Consider the following 18,508-nt stretch of genomic DNA (forward strand, 5'->3'; position numbering starts at 1 on the left):
CTTTTTGTAAGTTAAAGCATCTCTAACTGAAAAAAGATCCATTCTTTTTAAAATTTCTGTTTATAATTTAATTTTCACAGAATTTAAAATGTTTTACTAACATGAGACAATCTTATACCAATCTCAGAATGCCAAGTAATAAGAATTCTTTTAAATAAATCGGAAAACAAAACTTTACATACAATGTTCTTTACAGCAGCTCATTCTGGTAAATTCTACTACTTAAACCACATCAGTCAAGACACTAATATCATGCTAATCAGTGGAGCTAAAGCAGCCTGTATCATTAAAATGTCGCATACTGTGTGTCCCCCAAACTAATCAGCTTGCATTTTACCTTCCACTAGCACAACAACTTTCAAGTATTGATTTAATCAAAGTAAATTGAAATATTTTCACTTCAAATTTTAGCACGTTTGCCTATCAAATGAACAATGATGAAAATGTTAGCAGGAAATTGTGGTACTTCATGAGTTAGGGACTTTTACATTACGCTACTATTTGACCCAGTAATTACACTTCTAGAAATCTACTCAATAAGACAGTAATTATCAGAAAAGGAAAAAGAACACAAAAAAGGTGTTCAATACAGCATTATTTATAATCATAAATACTCAAACAAGACTAAGAGGCCTAGAATGGGGATAAACATTTTTAAGAGGCAGAGTAAAAGTTAAAACTGTTCATGAGACAGGGTAAAGGAAAAACAGGAACACAGAAGAATAAATCAAATCGCTTCAACAACCTAAAATGCCTGTCAAAAAGTGAAAAGGCATATATACTCCAAAACTAACCGTGTATCGCTGAAGGGTGGGAGTACAGAAAATTTATTTACTTCTTTAAATTTTTGGTACTTAAGTTACTTTTATCACCTCTGCATTACTTGTATAACCAGAAAAAGTCATTAAAAAGATGCAAGATTAATCTTTTTCAAAATCGTATCTAAAATGTTCTGCTGTATGAGGCTTCCGTGTTAAATTACAAGAGCTGGCACCGTGTGTCCTCAAACAACACACCGGCTTGCTCTGCAGCCTCCTCACTAGTAAGAGCACAGCAACCACTTCTCTTCTTAAGATTATATACCAATTCTTGCTCTTTCAAATAGTAGTATTGCAAATTTTGCTTACTTTACCACAATATTTCCTAAACTCCGAGCCTTCAGTTTTTGCATGTTGTCATCCAAAATCATAACTGGAAAGTAAAATATAAATAAACAAATGAAAATTTGAATAAAAATGCATAACCTTAAAGCTTAAACGTTTCAATATTTTCTATATTCATCCCCCAAAACTCTAGCTTAAAAAAGGCATCTTTTAATTCGTGTGACCGTGAACATATATGAATAAGCTAAAATGCTTCACAAAAACTAAAAAGAGTACATGCTTTTGATTCCTAACAAGATCATGAATTTTCCTTCAGAATCTCCCTTTAATAAAGACATTGTATTTCAAACATGCTGGTAATTTCATAATCCATGTTTATATCCATTTAAACATATCCTTCTATTCTATCAAAAACATTAAAAATATGTTCAGCTTTTCAAAAATTAAAGGAAACAAAGTTTAAGATACACCAAAAAATATTTCAAGCAATAAAAATAAAGTATTTAAAAGCCTAGAAAATCTCTTTTTCTCATTTAAGGCTTAATATACACTTATGAGCCTTAAAGGTCAATTTAACCTTCCCAAATAATATCCCAATGCTTTCCGTGCTGTACTGTTGAAATCCCAAAAGATTTTAGAAGCTCAAAGCTTGTATCCACGTTTGGTAACCCTTAGTGCAAACTGGAAATGAGGATATATCATCATGTTTTAAGCTTTAATACATCCTTTATGTGGCTTCATCCATCCAGGTTATTCTACTGAAAGAAGCTATAACAAAAGAAGAACATTGCCCCCAGAAAAAATTAATTGCTCCCTTCTTTATGTTCCCAGAACATTTTGTTTTAAAATTCTATTCTGGGGGCTGGGCCGGTGGCACAAGCTGTTAAGTGCGCGTGCTCCACTGCGGCAGTCCGGGGTTTGCCGGTTCGGATCCCGGGCGTGCAATGACGCACCGCTTGTCAAACCATGCTGTGGCAGTGTCCCAGATAAAGTAGAGGAAGATGGGCGTGGATGTTAGCCCAGGGCCAGTCTTCCTCAGAGAAAAAAGAGGAGGATTGGCAGATGTTAGCTCAGGGCCAATCTTCCGCACACACAAAAAAATTCTATTCTGACAGTTATTAGCAGTGTAGATAGGTCTCTCACTAGACTGTGAGTTCATTAAGGGTGGAGGCCATGCCTAATTCATCTTTGTTTCCCCAAATCCCAGTACAGTGGTCAATTTACTATGTGCCCCTGAGCATGCTCTATTACCCCTTCAATTTCCCTATCTAAAAAGGAGGAGTAATTCCTTTCTCACAGTGTTGGTATAAGAATTACCTGGAAAAAACAAAGCGACAAGCTTGCATAAGGTACTAAATGAATGTGAAACGGTTACATTACATTGCGTGTTTTTCACACAAAAATCGTTTTCTTTCTTTTCCCAAAGGATAGTGATTTTTATTATAATATTGAATGTGACATTATGCTTTTGAATTTCTGCATAACCACAAAACAAATATCATGAGTAATAAAGTCACTATTTCCTTGGTTATAAATACTTTAGTTCTAGTGTTTAATCTGGCTGTCTGTAAGCCAGTGGCTTTCAGACAATGAGAAATTTCTGTACTGAATTTCCATGAGGCATTAAAGCTTGACTCTTTCTTACAACCGGACATAAAAATGGTACTGAAGTACTGAACAGGAAATGTGTTTAACATCTCCCACAGTCATCAGCCCCTAAAAATGGCTTAACACAAAAGCAATTTTTCTGATAAAAGGAGGGATGACAGAACTATTCAAAGGGAGGATTGCACTAAAGCTGGGTTCACCTTTCCATGCCTGAAGAAGTCACTGACTTCACAGAATATTTCTTCCCTTGAAAAATAAATCTTAAATGTCTTTTTATAAATATATCTGCTAGGCTAAACCAAATCATCCATGTTTCCTCAACTGGTCATTGTCCTAGAAGGAAAATACAATATTTTTATGGTACAGAAGCAAAAGACTAATCTTGAAATTTTGTAATTTACATGCAAATAGGAACTATACGTAAGAATCATACTCTGTCCCCCAAAGCTGGGTTTTCCTGATAAATCTATTAAGCCAAATTGTGTGATAACATAACTTTAACTTCTGTGCCTCATTTTCCTTGTCTGTAAAATGAATGTGTAAGTGTAAATCAAATCAGTCCATCTGGCTTCTTTGAAATATTAGTAACACTATTAGCTAAGACAGCTCAGTCTTTCTACTGGCAGGTGCTTACGTTAGCGCTGCATTGTGTTACATCACAACACAGCAACCCTATGAAGTATACAAAATTATCATTCCCACTTAGAAACAAAGAAATCATATGATTGAAAAGTTAAGTGACTTGTATAAGTTATACAACTAGGGAGTAAAGCACAAGGGAAATTATTCCACTATTATAATCACTATCAACAATTAAAAAACAAACATTGAAAAGATATTCTATCTCATTGTCATATACCACCAGCATGAATGAAATGATTTTTTTTTAGAATCCTTACTTTTTATATTTATTTTTAGCCAAAAAGGTTCAAAAGCCTATCATCACTTACTTTAAATGTAGCATATATAATGGAAAAAAATTGCAGCTTTTGTGACAAAAACAAGCAAACAAACAAACTAAATAAAACATACTGGTTTGCACTGTCTTCAGGACCTAACCTGTTATGTTACTTTAGGAAAGTTATTTAGTCTCTCTGGGCACCAGTTAACTCATCTCTAAAATGGTAATAATATGTCAAAATTGAATATACTTCAGCACTAAATGAAATGATGTATGCAAAGTACTCGACACCTAGCAGGTATTCTATACATATGAATTTCACATGCATATCCTTAACACACTTTATAAATAATATTATTTTCTTGGTTATGACAGTCATGTAGATCGTGTTCTTGGAAGTCTACAATCGTACTTTTGATCAAACTGGCTAATAATAAAAATTAAATTCATTTTTAATACAAGGTACTTATTCAATCAAATACTTATTAGGCACCTAGTATGTTTCATGCAATATGATTCACACTAGACAAAGAAAAATAACAAATTTATTAGTATTACATATTTTAAATAATCAGAGTCATTTCTCACCGTTGTATCCTGGAACACTTTTTCCTGCTTGCCCTGGAGGAGGTGTTTTAGAATTACCTAATCCAATGCATGATGCTGTAATCGGAGATCCAGTTTCTGGAGAAAGAAATATTATTTATCATGTAATGCTTCAACCTGAGATCATAATGTTTCCTCACTGAGTGCAATGCCTCCCCTCAGTTTGTCACAGAATTTAATTGGAATAGATGAATAGTACAAATGTATGATTTAAAAATGAAAAAAAATTGAGAAATTTATACCATATGGATAATTTTAAAACATAAGGATATAAATTTAGAATAATTTATATAGTAGTGCTTCCTTTAAAGAAAAGAAAGGCCTGTCTAGTGTTCTCAGTTGTGGATCAGCAGGCATAAAGAACGGAGAATTATGTGTCTGTGAGTTTTACAACACATGTTAAAAACTTAAGGATCTCTGGAAAAGATGCTTTCTCTTAACTCAACTGAAGTTATTTTATCATTCTAAATAACAGCTATGTGCAAAATATTTCTGTTATTTATAGCTCAGTCTCTGGAATAAGTAACCCAAAGATTTTTTAAAATATATGAGAAATATCATACTTATTTTTTAAGTAATACACTAGCCTAGAGACCTTGAATCTAAAGCTGAATTTACCAATGCTTTATCAAATTGCTCTCAATCTGTTGTTCCTGGACCTCTAGAAGGCCCAAAACATAGAAAGAAAGATATTTATGCTATGCTGATTATTTCATCAATACCACAGACTTACCCAAAATTCGCCTGCCTTGATTAACAAAAATGTTAAATTTGTTTTCTCTGCCTCAAGTTGTAACAGTCAGAATAATAGTAGCTATATCAAGATAACCATAAGTTCTGAAAGTGATTATATTTTATGGAGGAATGCATCTGTTACTATTGGTAAATCAAATTTTGAATTAACAGAATCTTATAAATATGAGATTTGTATCTGTGGAGGGGCAGGATAAGAGGGTATTGATAGTGAAAAGTTTCTGGAACTACTGGCTTAATATTATATACACATACATACACATACGTACACCCAAGGGATTAATTGCCAACCCAATCAGATCCAGAGTAACTCAAAATATTAAAAACGTCTATCTTCCTAGGGACTCAGAATGTATTCCTTCCACTATGGTCTCTACCATAATTTATCATACATATATATCACTTTAGAACGATGGGAAGAATTTATTACTGTTCTTTACTTTCCAGAGTAGTTCAGCTATTATTCACATTTTATGGATGGTGGCTCAGCTGGCATTAATAACAAAAGATGGAGTCTTGAACATTAAAACACAGTTCCTAAGTCACAGTCCAGTGCTTAAGGTGCTAAGCCATATGGTCACTGCTGAGGAGAAGTAGCAAGTAACCAGAGCACATTTCTGATGTTTAACACAGAATTCTCAAATATTTTCATATCATGACAAAAAATGGGATGGTATTTTATGACATGGCATTGCAACACCCGTGTCCATTCTGCCTGCAGCATAATCAAAGCACAGGAGGAAATCCACACAGCTGGAAGGGTTAACAGCATTTTTCCGTTCGCCTGTTTAAAACGTCTAAGGGCTCACCTCACTTATCTTTCAAAATTGATGGGAGAGGCAAGAGCAGTGGTGATGACAGGAAGGAACCCTGTGGAGGGAGGTGCTTAAAGGAAGGTACACAGACAGAACAAGGTGACTACAGGAACAGAAGCTACCAGGACACTTTAGAAAAGGAGATACTCCTTCAAGATGCTTCTGTTCCCACTCCCACCCTGGTGGGAAGCAGCTGCTAAAGAAAATTTGCTATTTTAAAACTACATCTTATCGAGCTTATCAATAGAGTCACTCCAGTCATCTAAGCTCAAACTACATTTCTTAACATCATAAGGTTTCAGCAACGTATCAACAGATAGCTTTAGAACCTACAAATTTACCCACCAACGGCTCTGATACCTGCCGCCTAAAACAAAAACAAAAAACCCACCACAACAAAACTCTAACTGCACCCTGCCTCATCTCATCTCAGGGTGGCTTCTTGTAAAAGATGTCGGCACTCTGTTCTTCCCATAACACTGGGACAAAGGGAGTGTGGGCAGAGAAATTAAGAATAAACCTAGTCTTAATTAAAGACGCAGACAGGGTTAGTGAAGCACTGTCAATATTTACTGCCTAAGCAAGCTGATATTATGCATACTTCCTGAGATTCTTAAGCATCTTTGAATAGTGATTACATATTTATAATCTTTTAACCTTCAGCTGTTTTGTTATAGTTTATGATTGTAAGACAACTATGAAAAGCATATTCTTCTATATGATTATTTTGACTGAATTTTATGGACAGTGAAAAGGATTAAAGGATTATCCATTCAGTTACTTAGCGTAGATAACATAAGTTTATAAACTTTGAACATTAGTAATTTGAGCACCTCATTCACCTTATTTTGATATTCACGTAGGGGATTAGAAAAAGAACTGTTGGTAGTGACATGTGACAAAGGACACAATCAGACACAATGACAGTTCCAAGACCCTAAGCATAATAAGGAGTCACAGTTAGGACAAAAGTGGGATGAGAAAGACCATAATGGCTGTTACAGAAACTTTGGTTTTCTCTCTGTATACTCAACATCCTGAGACCCAAGGACTGACCCTCCTGCACCACCAGCACACACACGTGTGCTGACAAATTCAGGCACATGGACTCTATAGCCATCCTGGCTCTCAAGCTGGTCCATGTACAGAATAGGATTCTGGGTAGAGAAAGCCCCCAGACATGTTCAACCCTTAACCAAACTCCCAAGGACTCCCAAGGCCCCATTTCAAAGATGTTCTAAAAACATCTGCTTCACACTACCCAGGCTATAATTAACTAGCTAGCAGTTATCTAGGGAGACAGGAAATCCAGATGTCACACTGTGGCTGGGAAACAGCAACATTAAACAAACCAGAATTCTCTTTGAAGAAGAGAATTGAATGCTTCATTTGGGGAAATCTTTCCAAAGATACCTAACCTTAGAAACACAGGATGCTGAACAATTCACCAGCATAATTTCTTTAGATAAGCGACAACCAGGAAGACGATGGCAGGGAATCTAAGGTTGTGAAGAATAAGTTACACCAGTACATTTATATTCATACTGCATTAGAAGCTAATACAGACACTTCACTTTTTTTTTTTAGTATCTTTACTACCTCACTCCACCTTATTGCATTAGTGAGTTGTTACCTTAATGAATTTTCCTTAAAACTTCTAACTCTAAAGGAAGAAAAGGAAAGAGAACTAATATACATAATTTTTTCAAATATGAATTGTGCTGTGTACCGTGCTAAGTGCTTTTCCTTTATTTTACTGCATTTAATCCAACTACAAGCCAATAGGAAGAAAAGGGAACATTCTTTTTACAGTGAAAAATACTGAGGCCTGACCTAGAAAATTTAAACCATTTGCCCTGGTTCACATAGTTCTTTCAGAGAAGGAGAAGAATGCAATAGACAAGGGTACCATTTGTGAGCTTCTTATAAAGAACACGGAGGATCAGAAGGCAATAGAAATCAACCAGACTGTCTCAGAGGAAGAAAATCCTTGTGACAGGGCATGAGCCCAGGCTCTCATATTTGCAATGGAAGTAATGGGGTACATATCACTTCTTAGCAAGGATTTATCAAGCAGCTATTATGTATGAGGCACTGTCCTTAGAACTGAGGATAGAGCAATAAACAAAAGTGACCAAAATCCCTACCGTCATGGAGCTCCCATTCTAGTTGGAAAGACAAACAACTAAAAAACATGTAAAAGTAAAATATATGGCATGGTAAAGAGGGATAAGCACTAAGAAAAAAAGGAAAGCATAGACAGGGTGTGAGATGTGATGGTGTGGGATTGCATTTTAGATCGGTTGGCCGGGAAACACCTCCCCAAGAAGGTGACATTTGAGTAAAGACCTGAAAATGAGGGCACATGTCACATACATGTCTAGGGACAAAGAATCCAGGAAGAAGGAACCGTAAGTGCAAAGGTCCTGAGGTATTCTTAGAGTGTCTGAAGAACAGTGAGAAAGCCAGTGTGACTGAAGAGGAATCAATGAGGAAAGTATTCACAGGAAAAAAGCTCAGGGAAGTAGTAGGGAGACAGATCATGTAAACTACTTCGAAGTCCTCGTAAAACCTTAAGCTTTTAGCCTGACTGATGTTGCAGGCTAATGAGGCTTTTGAACATAGAAGTTAATGAATCACAGCAACGCAAATAAAATTTACTACAATATTTGCACATCATTCAGGTTCTATGACCAGGTTTATTTTATTTGGGGTTTCAAGAGAGATGTATGGGAGGAAATGCATGAACAGACAGAAGCTGTATTAGAATAGTTGGTTAATGGTACAGATTCCTGTGGCTTGCTAAACATCAGGAAACAATTCACAAGAGAATTCACTAGATTGACAGTGTGGAAATTAAATAAATAGAAACATCATTAAATTGGACTCAGGAAGCCAAAAGGGGGAGCTCTCACACTCTATGTTGATAGTTGAGCCCAACAGGAAGAAGAAAGACTTCTTCTTGATGGGCAAGAAGCTCAACCAATGAGAGACTGTCACAACTCAGGCAATGAAAAGCCACTACACCTGGAACTCTTTGTTTACAATAGCCCTCCCAACTTCCTCTTCCCCTCTATAAAACAGTTTCTCCTCCCTTGCTGCTTGCTGTACATGGCTCGCCATGGGTGCAGACCCTGAATTGCAATTCTTTGCAGATCTCGAATCAACTCATTTTTGTTGGAGAAATAACTGGCTGTCTCTTTGTGTGAGGTCAACATTTTGGTGGCCTGTACGGGGATCCAGAGAAGACCCCCAAAGACTCCTAGGCTGGTGAGCAAATAGGCACAGTACCCACAAAAGAGCCCACTGAGCTTGCTGCTTTTCTCACCGACCCTGGAGGGGAAGTCTTTTCTCCTGGATCTGAGCTTCGGCCTGATTTGCATTCGAGGCTCTCCAGGCTTTATTTGAGATCTACTTTAAGGCTCTGTTGTTTTCTGGTTAAGGCCTTGTTTGTCTGTGAGTACTTGGATGGCACTTCAGCCAGACTCTTTGAATCAGGCTGTTCCTTTGACTGTGCTGGTCTTTGGTCCGATTCCTTTTGGAACTGGACTGCTTCTACTTGGAACTGTGTTAGCCTTTGGTCTGACTTTCAGACTATTCATTGGAACTGTGCCAGTCCAGCCTTTGGTCAGACTCCCTTGGGAGCAGACTGTCCCCTGGAGCTGTGTCGATCTACCTTTGGTCCGATTCCCTTGGGAACTGGACTTGTTACCCAAAGAAGTCCCTAAAACATTTTCCATGTCTAATGTTTTGTTTTTAAGTTGTGCTTTCTTATAGGAACCAAGGCCGAACATTGCCAGATGGCCAAATCACAGAACCGGTCCAAACCAGAAAGGTCTAAGATGGCAATGGGGTGCCATGTGTGAAAGGAAATGTGTGCAAAAGTGTCATGAGCAAGAAGAGAAGATCTGCGCATGCCCCAAATGCCCCTGCCCCAAGCGATGACACGGAAACACTGCCCCCTTTACATCCCCTAAGAACCCGGCTCGCCTTCCCTTCAAGGAGAAGCTGTTTCAGAGCAGGAGCTCTGCCTCCACCATTCATTGATCAATCAACAAAGTTTCTGCTCTGCTATTCCAAACCCAGTCTCATTCTACTGGCATCAGCGGCTGCGGCCAAAAGGACTCACTTGTGGGTCACTTGTCCCTTAGGGTTCCATAACAGACTGTTCTTTAGAACTGCATTGTTCTTTGCAACTGCGTTGACTCAGCCTTTGGTCTTCTTTACTGCAATTGAACTGTTCTATTAGCACTGGATGGTATTACAAAGGCAGGCAGTTTGAGCTGTTCGAACTGAGTTGCAAGCTGTTTGAGCTGTTTAGGCTGTTTAAGAATTATTCTTTTGCTCTGGAGAAAAACCTCTAAGAAATAGGATCCCAGGTATCTAAATATTTTAAGGGTGCCCCCGACAGGGACCCCAGCCAATTTTACATGTAAAAACGTGGTCATTCCTCATGCACATTTCTAACTAAATGGACCGATTTAACCAAAAGTAATTTAGAATATCAATGGCCATTATGGGGGAACTTGCAAGCTCCCAAACTTACTTTTCTTAAAACTGATTTGGACAACCACAGCTCTGTAATTTCCAAAACTGAATGAAACACCTATTTCGAAGCTTCCAAAGTTATCAGGAGTCTAAAATTGCCTCTTTGCAAAATAAAAGTTAAGAGTAACTGAGGCAAACAAACAATTAAAGAAAGAGAAAATGGCTTCCAAGGCCTCGTGATTCTCTCCTCCAGCGCCATTTTGTTCCTCTTCCCCAGCTTATTTGTTTCAGACACTGCCTCTGGTGCCGTCTTCCTCCTTCCCTTCTATACCATCTACATCTCCTCTGTACCCTCAGTTTCCCCATACTAACATTCTTGCTGACTTCCCCTTTGCTCTGATCCTCTCCCCACTCCCTCTTTCTCTGAACCAATCAGAACCCGTCCCTTTAAAATTAAGCTTCTGAGGATCCAAAGGCTAAATCCTTAATTTCTTACACTCTCTGGACTAAAGCTGAACTGTGAGCCATAGTCAAAGATTTTCCCAAAGTAACCGAGGATCCTCACAGATTTGCTGAGGAATTTAATATCGTCACTCAAACTTATCAACATGGTTTCTCTGACTTATATCAGCTGGTTCATATGCGTGTCAGTGAAGGCCAGGCCCAGCATTGGATGAAAACTGCTAAGTGGGAAAATCCTGAAAAGCCACTAGAATTACAACTAGGAGACCAACCTGCTGACCTGTTGCATGATCAGGCTCAGGCAATCACTAGACGACTTCATCAGGCAATTCCTAGGGCTTTCCCAAAGCCTGTTGATTGGAACAAAATTCAGCCTTCTGCAGAAAAACCTGATGAACCTGTTCATGACTATTACAATTGACTTCAAATTGTTTTTAAAGAAAATTTTGGTCTTCCTTCAGGTGTTGATTCCACCCAGGTAGCTTTTAAATCTATGTTTATTGATGGGCTGAACCAGGACCTTTCCCTTCTAGTAAAAGGACCGGGATGGAATGGGAAACTACGTCCTCTCCAGTTGTGTTAATTTGGCAAACCAACTTTCTTGAACTCTTGATGAGTCACCTAAAAGAAAGACTGCTAAAATTCTTAATCTTCAACTCCAGCAAACGAGGGCCTCTAAATGAAACCAAATTTCTCCTAGTGTCTGTTATTAATGCAAAGAGCCAGGACACTGGAGGAGAGACTTACAAATTTAAGCACTTCAAGAGCCTTCAGCCCTTGAACTAGCCTTTTCAGTGTTCTCCAAACTCTCAATGACGAGGTTCTGAGGAACTTTCTAAAGGGGCTCTTCCCAATCATTTCTCTTAATCAGCTTGGAGAAGCATTTCTCCAGATTGGAGATGAGTCTCTTTCTGTCCTACTGACACTGGAGCCACACTCTTCATGCTCAACCCCACTACTACAAAGCAGCCCCTACCTCGAATACTAAAACAGTTCAAATAAGGGGATTTCTAATAAACCTTAAAAGATTCTTGTCTTGGAACCTATTCTCTTTTGTTTAGGCCCTTTCAGAGACACATACCCTTTTCTCCTTAGCTCCTTCACCCCTATTCATTTATTAGACCAAGACTTCTTGGAAAAGTATCATGCCAGAATTTCTTGTTCTTGAAAGGGGGAAATAATTCTAGAATTTGACAGTAGCCGTCAAAACAGTCAACCAGGTGAATTAAATGACCCTGTGACATCTTTTATTTGCTAGTCTTTGACAGTACTAGAGCTGACTCTGGAAACTGATTATTTGTCCCTATTGAATCAGCTACCACCCTCCTTATGGACAAAATCTCCAACTTATATTGGTAAAATTCACAGTGCACTTCCCATCAAGATTCAAATAGACCCCTCAAAACCTCTCTCCAGAATTAATCAATATCATATAAGTAAAGAAGCCTTTCGTGGTCTAAAGCCCATAATAGAAGATTACAAGGCTCAAGGTCTCATTATCCCTGTACTAGTCCCTGTAATACTCCTATTTTACCTGTGAGAAAACCCAAGGGCCAGGGGTGTAGGTTTGTCCAGGACCTCTGAGCAATACTGTTATCCCTCAACACCCTGTTGTTCGTAACTCTCATACACTACTAACATCTATTCCCACCGGAAGCAAATTCTTTACTGTAATTGATTTATGTGGTGCATTCTTTAGTATTCCAGTTGATGAAGCTAGTCAATACCTTATTGCTTTCACTTGGGAAGGAAAACAATTCACCTGGACAGTAATGCCTCAGGGTTTTACTGAGAGCCCTTCTAATATATCACAAGTCCTAAAGAGTGATCTAGATGATATAAAGTTTTCTAGGGGTTCTACTCTGTTGTAATAAGTCGACAATTTGCTTCTTTGCTCTCCTTCCCAAGCCTCATCACAGGAAGACAACATCCATTTGCTGAAGCTTTTAGCCTTAAAGGGACATAAAGTCACCAAGGGGAAACTGCAGTTTGCCCAAACACAGGTTCCAGATTTAGAACATCTGATATCAGGACGAGGGCTACACCTAGATCCAGATAGGCTTCATGGTGTCCTAAGTTGCCCAAGACCCAAAACTAAGCGCCAGCTGTGAGGTTTTTTCAGGCTAATTGGTTATTGCTGAAATTGGATTTCAGATTTCTCTTATGGCCAAATCTCTGTATGTTTTAGTAAAGAACAACAACCCCAACCCAACTTTATGGGAAGAATCAAATGACATAGCCTTAAAAGCCTTACAGGAGAATTTGATGAAACCATCTGCCCTCAGACATCCCAATTATCAGATTTACTTTTTTCTTTTTGTATATGAAAATGAAAGGAATGCCCTTGGGGTACTCACCCAAAAACATGGGAACCATCATCAACCCATAGGGTATTATGGCCAGCAACTGGACCCTGTGGCACAAGGATACCCCCGTTGCCTAAGAGCCATTACTGCCACTGCCCTTTTGATTAACGCACCAAGAAAATTATTGTGAGATCCCCTTAACCATCTTTGTACCTCTGCAGTAGAAGCCCTCCTGAATTCTCATCACACTCAATATATTTCAGCCAGTCACCTCACTTCCTATGAAATCCACTTGTTAATTGCTCCTCACATAACTCTTTTACATTGTAATAACCTTAACCCTGCTACTCTTCTCCCCTCTGTTACTGACCAAGTCCCTCCAGACTGCTTAACACACAGATCATCTCCTGACTCCTCACGATGACGTGCAGGAAACTCCTTTGGGTAACGCCGACTTCTCATGGTTCACTGATGGTTCTTATCTAAAAAGTGACAATGGGAAATACTGTGCTGGGTAGGCTATTACAAATCCTTTTGATATCGTTGAGGCAGCACCTTTACCTATGGCTACTTTGGCCTAATAGGCTGAATTATACACTTTTACACAGGCTTGTACTTTAGCCAAAGGCAAAACCGCCAACATATTTACTGGTAGTAGATATACTTTCAGAAATGTTGTGGAAGCAATGAAGTTTCCTTACTTCCAGCAGAAATAAAATTAAAAATGCCCCCTATGTTCAGGAATTATTGGATGCTATACTTTTACCTGCTGCTTTAGCTATTATCAAGATCCCAGGGCATTCAAAACTTGACTCTGTGGAGGCTAAAGGAAATCACTTTGCTGACATTTCCACAAGGAATGCAGCCCTTAAAGGAACCAACAATAGCCAAGACTCTGTCATGGTCCAAAGGGATATTTCCCCAAATGACAACTTAGAAAAAGTGGCTAGAGAAGCCCAACAATTGGCCTCAGAAAAAGAAAAATGAGATTGGAAAGTCAACAATAGTTTGATAAAAAGACAAATCTCTGGTTTGGACCAAATAACAACCCAGTCCTACCACACTCTAAAATTCCCACTCCTAACCACTGTAAATGCATTAAACCATTAAAAGAATTGATCCAATTCACAAAAAGAATCGTGCATATAATTACATGCAAACACTCTCCTAGGCTGCAGTTGAAATCAGGTTCTTCCTGTGTGCTTGAGAATCATTTGTATCAGCAGGATCAAACACAGTCCAGTCGTTGACATTTTGTGCTCAGAAAATGTTTGTTGACTGGTAAATACATACTTCTTACATGATTTTAGGCTCCAGTTCCCATTATTAAGATCAGGGGTCTTAAAAAATAAATAGCAAATCACAGAATACAATCCCAAAATGAACCAGAGAGCAGGAGAAATAGAGGACTCAGGAAGAGAAAACACTGTGTTACCATAATAATTTTGTTACAATCTTTTCTTATTCCAAGAATGATATTCAAAGGTCAGTCCTTCAATAAATATTTATTGAATATATTCTACTCACTGAAAGGCATTTCTTTTAGGGGGAAGGGATTGTTAAGGGAGGAAATACATGCCAACCAGAAAGAGAAGCATGTTCAAAGGTTGAAACGTTAGACCATCAAGAGACTGAGTGTAAGTTATTCAGCAGAGCAAAGCTTAAGGGTGGTGGGTGGACTAAGAGAGATAATAAGAGACAAAGTGAGAGAGATGAGCAGAGGCAGCTCATGAAGTGCCTTCTGTGCCACATTAAAGAATTTGGATATTGTTCTGGGAACAATGGGAGACTCAGGGGGTTTAGCAGAGGCGATTTGCTCAGAATTGCATTTTAGAAAAATCTCTTCTGCAAACTGAAGCACTAAACTGAGGATCCCAACCCAGAGCAAGAAGTCCATTAAATGTGGGTGGCCTGATGCAGGTAAGTGGCAGTGAAAGACGAAACCAAATTTGAGTTACACTCAGAATCAAAAAGTCTTGGTGATTGTTTGGACATGGGGAAAGAGCAAGAGAGAGAAGTCCAGGACAATCTCCAGGGTTTGGGCTCACAAATAAAAGATGACACAGAAAGAAGAATAGATGTGAGTGAAGGTTAAGAGGAAGGACATGGGGGCAGGTTCACAAGTCCAGCTCCGTAAATAAGAGCTCCTGCTGCATCTGGAAAGCTGCCATTCGGCCCTCACTGTGGTTCTAGAAACACTACATTTAAGCAATATGGATTTAGAAGTTGGTGGCCCATGCAGAAAGCTGAAATCCTAGAAATAAATCAGTTCCGCAGCCTAGTACCGCTGAGTCATATTAATCACAGCGTCATGATGGGCATAGAAGCAATTTGTAAAGAAACCATTCTCTCCACCTCTGAATCTATACAGTGAGCTATAAATAACTTGAATGACGGTAGCAGAAAGAAAGCAGAAACAGTGAGATGTACACCAAGAAAGAAAATCAATTTAATCTTTGTGTTCACGAGATGGTATGATTACAATTTAAAATACTTAATTCAAAGCAGCCTAAATTTTGCACTGGAAGCAGATTACTAATTCCAGCTGTGAGACACTAGTCTTCTCCTACTCTCTTACGAGCACACTGCCTCTCACTGTGGAGAAACTCATAAATAACCTGTAGTTGAATTAGATAAGAAATGCTGAATTACTAAAGGCATAAGATAAGACAAAAGAAGAGAGGACTCAGGACAACACAGAACAATGAGTTCTGGTTCTAATCTTAACTAGCTGGTTGACTCTGGGAAATTACACTCTCTACGACGACTTTTTCTCATGTATAAATTGAGCTCTTATGTTCCATGTTTTCTTGAGTCTCGATTATCTACAGGCCAGGATGCTAAAATGGCCTTTACATTCATGCAGGGTTATTCACAGAAACGAAAGGAAAGGAAAAATATTTATTGAGTGTTACTATAGGCCAGGAACTGCTGCATTGTTTGCACATATTTCACTTCATTTCAAGCTTTCTACAAACCCATGAGAAAAAGCATGAGCAGAAGATCAAGGACTTGCCCGTGGCTACAGAGTAAGTGATTGAACCAGGATTTAAAGGCCTATTAGGATTCAGCATCACTTTTCACTACCCACATTGCTTTTCCCAAGGAGAATAGTCACCTGTTGTTTTCCAAATGAGAACTGACAGCAAAAGAGGAATTGGAAACTATTTTCTGGGGCCAATAGGCCCACAGCACAGGGGTTTACAAGCAACAGGGGGAAAATCAAATTTCCAGACAGTAAGGTTTGTCAAAAAGGGTTTAGGAACTCTTTTTCTTTTAAAGATCTTTAAAACATGACATATTTTCACCTTTCTAGAGTGGATTAAATGTGACCCTTGCCAAGAGCCAGAGAACGAGAATAGACGATATTTCAAAGACCAGACCAACTTATATTATTAATCGATTTCTCAGTGTTTAGTCTCTTGTCAGAACATTATCACTAATATAATAATGAGCACAAATAGGGATTCTAAAAAGCAATTATGTATATCCAAACTATTTAATGTATAGTAATCATATTCGGAAAAAAACCCAACTTGATGCTCCTTCTGCATTAAGTTGTTATAAAGATGAAAATGTCTGATTCAATGACTCCTATTTGACTTGGGAAATTCATTTTCAGATGGATTAACAGTTCGTAAAGTTATCCACTTTCAAAAAGAAAAAGACTCATCAATGCTGTCTTACATTTGACAGAAGATTATTTCTTCCACAAACCAAATTCACGTAGCTTACCTCCAAGCTCCTGCTTCTCAAATTATCAGTAAAAATCACCTACTTTAAACTAATGAAGACTGCTCTAAATGAGAAAAAATGTTGTTGCCAGGCAACAAAGACGACATCGGGACTTTCTTCTCTCTCACCAGATGTATACTGTCAGCATCACTAGCTGAACACTGCTGAGATGACACTGTGTCTCTATAACTGTTTTTTCCCCAATCACAACTTGTCATGCTAAACTATATAAAATTTCTTTTCCATGAATGAAAAAAAGAGATGAATTTATTTTTGACTATTACATTGAGAAAAACAAAAATAAAGCTGACAGTAGTGATTCATTTGTATTATTGAAGACTCTGCATTCTACTATTTGAAAGTGGCATAGGGTATATCCTGGGCAAAAGCACCGCCAGTCCAGTCCAACTCAGCCCTTTGAGTTCCACAGTGTACATTTCAAGAGTCTAGTTCAATCCACTGTCTTTGAAAATACAGGCCTGTACTTTAATGAAATCCTACCACCATAGCCCAAATTTGATGGACTCAGAAATTATAAAGTAGAACCCAGGAGCAGGGAATGACGAAAAGTAAAAAACTAAAACCTAAGAAAGCAGGATTTGGTTTTACATAGAAATATTTTATTCCAAGATCTGCAGCCAGAGGAACGTTTGCTAGTGGCTATTGGCACCCAAACCACAGAGAACAGGTTTTAAACAATTAAAGATAGAATCCTCAAGGTAAAGTCACCAAAAGGATGCTTTCCTCACTGTCATGTTAGCCACGTAGAGCCTCTTAGGCCTTAGTCCTAGGAAGGCATTTTGCAATCAAATATACAGGATTTTGCATGGGTCACAAGCTAAATATGTTTAAGTTAGAAGAAAGTCATATCTAGCACACAGTTGTAAATGTTAAAAAGAAAAAAAAAAAAGAAAGAAAAAGGCAGAAATAACAACAGTCATAAAGCTACCAATTGTGGAATAAAATGAAATCAGAAAGTCACCTGAGAACAAGATGGACTCTGTGTGGCTAACTGAGACCTGAAAAACAAAAGCAGCCACGATGGGACCAGGGCGCAGTCACATACTCCGAAAAAACCACAGAATGCACTCTTAAGGGTTTGACTCTGCCAAAGTTCCTGATTTTACAAAAGTCCCTAACAGCCACCTGGAACTGTGACCTGCACCAACCAATCAGGACTAAGCAGGCCTGCATCCCTCATTTGCATAAACGGACCTGAGTGGGAACGTAGGCAGAAACTTTTTTTTTAAAAGACAAGCCCCCTTCATTTGTTCTCCCTGATCGGATCATACTTTCAGTTGCTGTGAAGGCTATGTCTCCCCATTTTGCAAAATGAATGAGCAATAAAGCTTTCCTAACTAAATTCTTGTATTCCTGAGATTTTGGTTGACACAATGTTGAATTTCAGAGATGAAGAAAATTCCCTATGACAGACTAAATTTAGGACTACAGACTGACTAGACTAAAATCTCTCTGCAATAAGTATATCAACTCAGACGCATGAAAGTGGAATGTCTGAGAAGGCCAGTGTAACAAAGGAAGAGGATGATCCAGAAAAAAAAGGTGGCTTCAACTTTGATACTTTACCTATGAAATCCTCAAATCCTGGCTAAGCATTTCTCAATTAGTCTACTTAGGGGAAATGAGACAGTACTACATTTGAGCCATACCATTTCCCATGGAGATCTCTGCTTAGGATAATTGTTATTAAACTGTAATTAATTATTCCAT

The 18,508-nt window shown here is 38.3% G+C and overlaps 1 protein-coding gene across 3 annotated transcripts in view; it reads right to left on the reverse strand.

The window, feature by feature from the left end:
* Positions 1–18,508, reverse strand: part of ACSS3 (acyl-CoA synthetase short chain family member 3) — a 151,837-nt gene that overhangs the window by 26,347 nt on the left and 106,982 nt on the right. For all 3 annotated transcript variants that reach the window (XM_087449136.1, XM_087449135.1, XM_004417907.3), the window contains 2 exons: positions 4,201–4,296; positions 1,128–1,191 (listed from right to left, as the gene is read on the reverse strand). In XM_087449136.1, the coding sequence (XP_087305262.1) occupies positions 1,128–1,191; positions 4,201–4,296 (160 nt within the window). The remainder of the gene's footprint in view (positions 1–1,127; positions 1,192–4,200; positions 4,297–18,508) is intronic.

Source organism: Ceratotherium simum, chromosome 25, assembly GCF_057802395.1.
Source record: "Ceratotherium simum simum isolate JZ-2026a chromosome 25, ASM5780239v1, whole genome shotgun sequence".
NCBI lineage: Eukaryota > Metazoa > Chordata > Mammalia > Perissodactyla > Rhinocerotidae > Ceratotherium > Ceratotherium simum.